Source organism: Aspergillus pseudotamarii, assembly GCF_009193445.1.
Source record: "Aspergillus pseudotamarii strain CBS 117625 unplaced genomic scaffold BDV38scaffold_8, whole genome shotgun sequence".
Classification (NCBI taxonomy): domain Eukaryota; kingdom Fungi; phylum Ascomycota; class Eurotiomycetes; order Eurotiales; family Aspergillaceae; genus Aspergillus; species Aspergillus pseudotamarii.
The window spans coordinates 194461-200442 of NW_022475022.1; the positions used below are offsets into that span (position 1 = coordinate 194461).

Sequence of the window (5982 nt, forward strand, 5' to 3'; positions counted from 1 at the left end):
TCCATCGATTATATGCAAGACTCTACATTCGTTACTTCCTGGCTTAGTGATTTTATTTTCCTATTGCGGTTTGCAAGGTATTCAAACCAAGAGGCAGTCAATGCCTTCCAGCATGACTCCGCGTAAGAAAATCCACTTTCCCACCCCGTCTTGTTCACTCCCGATTCTGAACAAATATTACCTGGGATGTATAATGTCCAAGTCCATAACATGCTGTCAAACCGTGGGATCCGCCTAAGCTGCGCAACTTGCCAGTGTAGTAGATGCCTTTATGGTGCTTGAGAAGATTTGGGCTCGTCGAGCTACGGAAGGGTCATCTCGACGTTGGATCGAATATGTCTATGAGTGGGGTGAAGATCGGACGTTCATACAGTTATTCTATTCCTTGATTATCTTGCGGGCTTGATAGGACAATATGGATGAGCTCAACATCCAATATACAAGATTGTCAATAGAATACGTCAATCTCCTGCCATTATGCACTTACTCTAACATATAGTTCATGGTCTCGATCCTTCAGACCCACATCGATTCGACGCTTGATACTTAACCAACTGGGACTCTGTCTCTCGGCTTTCCCTTTGTGACAGTAACATGGTCTAGCAATGAAGTGTGTCCTCAATTTTTAATTCTTCAAGATCGCATCAGAACGCGTCGTGGGCACAAAACCACCTTTCTTTCAGTTTCTGCTGCCCTTCCCTCATCTCCATACATGCCTCACACCACGTCTACTGTCGAGATAGATACACCGGCTACACACAACGTCTTCTTACGCCTCATGGAGAGACATATACTCCTTCTTCCTCCAGTGCCACATATCTACCATGAGCATGCTTTAGACGCAAGTCAACGTCACCGTTAGTGTCAGTCTCGCTGACGCAGTTCGACACGCCATCGAAAAGGCGAAGGGCAATTCCATAGCTCGTGAAGAGGAAAAAGCAGCCAGAAGCTAGTTATGCAGAAGTAGTAGCTTGTGTTGAGACTCCATATAAGAAACCATCCAAGGCCAGCGAAAAAGAGAGGGTATCCTCCGCAAATATCACCCAGGCGACCAAATATGAGCAAAGTACTCGAAATTACAAGCAAAAAGGTAGTCGGAGGCCATACCCGCGAAGCCTGGGGAATCTTCAGCTCTTGGGCCAGTGGTGGCAAGATGACCGTGAAGCCTGAGACGAAGAACTCGGTCAAGAACTGTGACATAACTATGCCAAACAAAAATCATAGTTCAGTCCATAGATTGGCAAATGCCGGTGGACGTTCATGTTCAAGACGCTCAATCCGAGCAGATGGTGATTCAGCCTGAGGAACTTCCGGCATGTTTGACCGAGAGGTGCTTTTCGACGGCGTTTTTTGAACGGTCCCCGTATATCCTTGACAGCCATGTTGTGAGCTTTCATTGACTTCGTAGGTTGAAAGTCTCCAAATACGCCCATTAGTTTAGTAAACAAGGCACCGGGTGTGCCGATGATATTGACTGCCACGGAAGTCTTCAGCGCCATAAAAAAAACCAAGACTGATGGAGATTTAGAGCCGCCCGACGGTATGTGACAGTCGCAACGATTCAAACCCCCGAGAGCTTGAGAATCGCTAGCTCTTCGACAATATACATCCTTTAAAAGTAAATGCAGAATAGAAAGAGGTTTTGTGTCGAAAATAACTAAACCTTGGTCCGTTTCTTGGTACAAAGTATAGTTTGATCAAAACCCTGACAATGTTTGGCCAAAGGACCGTTCTGATTCGATTAGCTCTCGAAAGACATATCCACTATAGATTTTTAAATGAGGCTGCCAAGATACTAGTCACCTCGAGATAGAGTTGAGGTTAGCTTACTCACGTTCGACGAGCTAACGTAGTGAGCTCAGTTGTTGTTCCATATAGCTCCAAGGCAACTGTATGCTTTATAAGCACGGCGTATAGTTAGTTGATTAGTTAAATATTATCCTTTATCCCTGACAAAGAGTGCAGTTTACGTTCACTAAGCGAGCATCTACCATCTGCTAGCGACAGATTCTGGCTCCAAAAAACGCCCGTCCCCAGCATCGCGGTAGAGGCTTTTTCTAGCTGTCAAGGTTGAGATTCCGTCTTGCAAATTCTACTGTTGGTCTACTGACCTTAGAATTACAGGAAATACCACCAATTATCCATTGCGTTCGTCATAGGGAAGGCTTTCATGATGTTGGTGACGATTGCTATGCCATTCCTGAACCACGTTTGACACCAACTGGTGAGAGTCAATGTGAATCGCTTCGTAAAGGCGCCTTCTTTGACCAGTCGAAAGTTTCACTTATCATATCTGCACCTACGTGTGGAACCCTTCAAATTGCATCTCTAGTTTTCCAGACAGTTCTAGCGTCGACTCTCAAATCCCAAAGAATTATCGCCTTCCCTGACGCCCAAGGAATGTCAAGTGATCCGTGTGACAATGAGTCGGACCCAGACATCCTGCCGCGCATTGTGGAACAGGAGAAATGGCCTGTGGAGCTTTCATTGGTGAAAGAGGCCTGGAAGCCGTTATAGCCAGAGCTCGAGGCCGTGAGCCACGACAAGGGTGATTTTCTTGCCTATTAAGCTAGTATATAGTAATCTATGGTATTTAAATCTTCTACTCCCTAACCACTGTCTTTCTATGGTAGCTACAACGTGAGGATAGCGTCGAGTATGGAGGTGGTCATGAATTGCGAGAAAAGAATGGATGTTTAAGTAGCTAGAAAACTGGTATAGGTATGAAGGGAGGATACGGGTTAAGGGTAAGTATTGGTGGTAAAGAGATAAAATAAAGGATTTTAAATGGGTGAGTAAATTATTTGGCTTGCCCGGGTGAATCTCTTAAAGCGACAGTAGCCGTAAGAGGAAAGAAAACTGTCCCCGTAGATTTTGAACGATAAAAATTCCTATCTAGAACCACCAGGTGCGTGGGGCTGCGGTGCAGCGACTTTTCGCCATGGCTTGCGCTGGAGGAGTTGGAGGCAACAATCCATACGAATTAGCAGTAAACAAAAGCTGGAGAGCTATGAACAATTCCGTGTAGAGAACTATGTTCGCGATATTATTGGACAGTTCTGCGAGATACCAGCAGAGGAAAATTTAACATAGATGATGGGAGCTCGGCTCCACAATCATGCGAATGCTCTCCATCCTACCGAAGCTAGCTATTCTCAAGGAAACGACCCGTCGAGAATCTGGCGCTCGAGGCAAAGGCGTAAATCCAACATTGCTTACCAGGTGTGACATGTCGACCTTACCTACAGCTGTCGCAAGAGTAACTACTACGCTGTGTAAACGTTGTTGGACAGGGTCCCTGGGTTAATCGGCAAGTGTCTGGTTGCAACGCTGCGGGGAAGGGCCACGTCGCTGAGAAGATGTACCCTGATATGGGACTAACCGAATTCCTTGTGAATGAGGAGCTATGAAGCATGGCGATGCAATTGGCGTACGCCTCTTGATGGTGGGTTGAAACAACTAACAGGCGTAGCTGAGGTGGACAGCTCAATGCATGCCTGGGCCTAATATCTGTAGAGTATTCGTTGTGGCTTGCGTCGGACGGTGCGAGAGCGAGCGGGGAAGGTAGTAATCAGAGGATCTTTAGCCAAATTAGATGCGATGGAAACATAGGTAAAATACTAGTACTATGCATCAGGGTGGACAAAGTGGAGGCTTCCTGGCCAATCGATCCCGATGGCCTGCATCTGCATACACCACTGACACTTCTAGGCAAACATCTGCAGATTCAAGCTGCGGCTGCGAGGGAGCCACGTATCTTCCTCGATGGTCAATGTAAATATCTACTTGAGCGATGTAAAGTGAATCTCTATCGCAAAGGGAGTGATGCTCTCTGGACGTGTCTCCGACGGGAGCATCATAAGATACCACAAGTTGCTACTTTCATGCTCAGCCCTTTGGTGAGTATGATAGACAACTACTATAGGAATGGCATTAATAAATAGCATTTCTCACATATATAAATTGGTCGAAAATAGGATCAAGATTCAAGACGGGGTGAAAAGTCGCGCAATAGCACATCATGCCTGCAGACTGACGCAACATCCATAGTTAATGATTGGTTTGGCAGGAGGGACGACGAAAGCACGTATGCATGGTTCAGTTTCTCTTAGAAATGGAAACAGATGAGATTAATACCCTGCCAGCCAAAACCCATGATCAGTCTTCGCAACCAAGCTATAAAGCGTGGGTATCCGTTCTACGAAATCACCTTCTCAAAAAGCCCTCAGTTGACACTCTCAATTCACAATCAAAACAACCACAAGTGCCATTCAGTCCATCGTCCAAACACCATAACCATGAGTGACTTCACTGGGCCCAATGTATACACCATAGTCGCCCGCCATGTTGACAAGCGACTTGATCTCGACAGCGGCAAGAAGGAAGATGGCACCAAGCTGCAGCTCTAGTATACCACTCCACACCCTTTGATCGTACTACATAAGGAGTAACTAACACCCTCAACAGTAAGCCACTTGACAATGACCAATACGGTCCAAATCAACGATTTGTCTTCGCTCATGCTGGCAATGACGAGTACCTCATCATCAATGTCAGGTCTGGCACGTATCTCACGGCTTGTACGACTGGATACCCTCATCCTTTGTGTGAGCAGTGATGTTGATAATGTGAATGCTTTTAGCCGATGATAGTAAACAAATCACTGCGAATCTCATCTCTCCCCTCGAGAAACGTGTGCGCTGGAAGATTGAGCCCGTCAAGGATCGCAGTGGAGCCTACTTGTAAGTTTACTGTCACAGATCTGAGATATTTGCTGTGCTCATGCTGATATCTTTGTTCCAAAATAGCATTGTCAGTGTTGCATTCCCCAGCAAGGTGATCGACATTTCCGGGGCGAAGACCGACGATAGGACTGAAGCCCTCACCTACACCAAGAATGGTACTCAACATCAGCAATTCTTTTTGAGATCCGCTTAGTGGCCCGTTAGGCTCTGGGGTCTTCCGATGAAGCCTTCGGTACACGAGTCTGATATTAGCCGATACAAAGTACATCAGGACATGAAGATGACCACAATTCAAATCTATGCCTGTAGCCACTCAGTCATTCATAAGGCTATCATCTTCAATTCTAAATTTTCAAGAATATTCCCAAGGCCCAGTAATCTCATTCTTCTCTATTTCTGATTTATCAAGGTCTGCCTCCGCTTTGTAGCTAACAGTATTAACCCTTCGAAACATCAAATGATTAATCATACGATCAAATGTGATTCATCACTCACTAATGGTTAGGTAGCCAAAGCTGCCAAGTGTAGCATATGTGCGATTCCTAGGATTCGCTCCCATCTTCGGTTTTTCCGTAGCAGCAAAGCACCTTCAATTAAGGATGGACGTCCGCGAGGGATAACGCCAATAATGTTTGGGGCGTGTGCGGGTTTGCCTATCAAATCCCCAACCCGATCACTCTAAATTTCTGTGCACCTTCAACACTAATTCGTGCACTGATGAAGCCTACATTGTTTGGATGCGATCACTACCTACACACAGATAGGGCTATAGTTGGACGTCATTGGTGTTCGGCTATAATGACTGATTTCTACGATCATCTATAGCACTTAGTAGACTCCAGATAAGAATATATTTATATTTAGCAAATATTATTTGGTTATAAAGATAATATCTCCATATATATGTCTATATGTGTTCTAATCCGAATCACATATACTAAAAAAGCTAATATACTTAGTATCTCAACAGCTGCCCTTTCTCCCTGAAGAGCTATATCAGATATTTCTCTAATTTGAAAAGGAGAATTATAGTATCTTTTCCAAATAAGAGACAGCTCCAGGATTTTTCTTTAGGGAACCAGAACTAATAATACATGTTTCATCAATAGAGTATACAGTCTACTTGTTACCTGATATATATCTTAAATGACTGTACGATATCCTAAACAACGATGGGCTGTTGGTTAATTTCGGAAGAGAGAAGACAGGGATCGAGTATTGTGATGGTTGACCCCCG

General features: G+C 44.9%; 2 protein-coding genes across 2 annotated transcripts; both read left to right on the forward strand.

The window, feature by feature from the left end:
• Positions 1-1057: 1057 nt before the first annotated feature.
• Positions 1058-2517, forward strand: BDV38DRAFT_279176 (uncharacterized protein; the record flags this gene model as incomplete). Its single annotated transcript, XM_032058940.1, has 2 exons — positions 1058-1183; positions 2125-2517. The coding sequence occupies 2 exons, from the start codon at positions 1058-1060 to the stop codon at positions 2515-2517; spliced, it is 519 nt and encodes a 172-aa protein (XP_031917334.1).
• A 1781-nt stretch (positions 2518-4298) lies between these two features.
• Positions 4299-4938, forward strand: BDV38DRAFT_279177 (ricin B lectin domain-containing protein; the record flags this gene model as incomplete). The annotated part of the gene is made up of 4 exons (XM_032058941.1): positions 4299-4408; positions 4468-4580; positions 4643-4742; positions 4809-4938. 4 exons carry the CDS (start codon positions 4299-4301, stop codon positions 4936-4938), a joined length of 453 nt encoding a protein of 150 aa, XP_031917335.1.
• Between the last annotated feature and the right edge of the window lie 1044 nt (positions 4939-5982).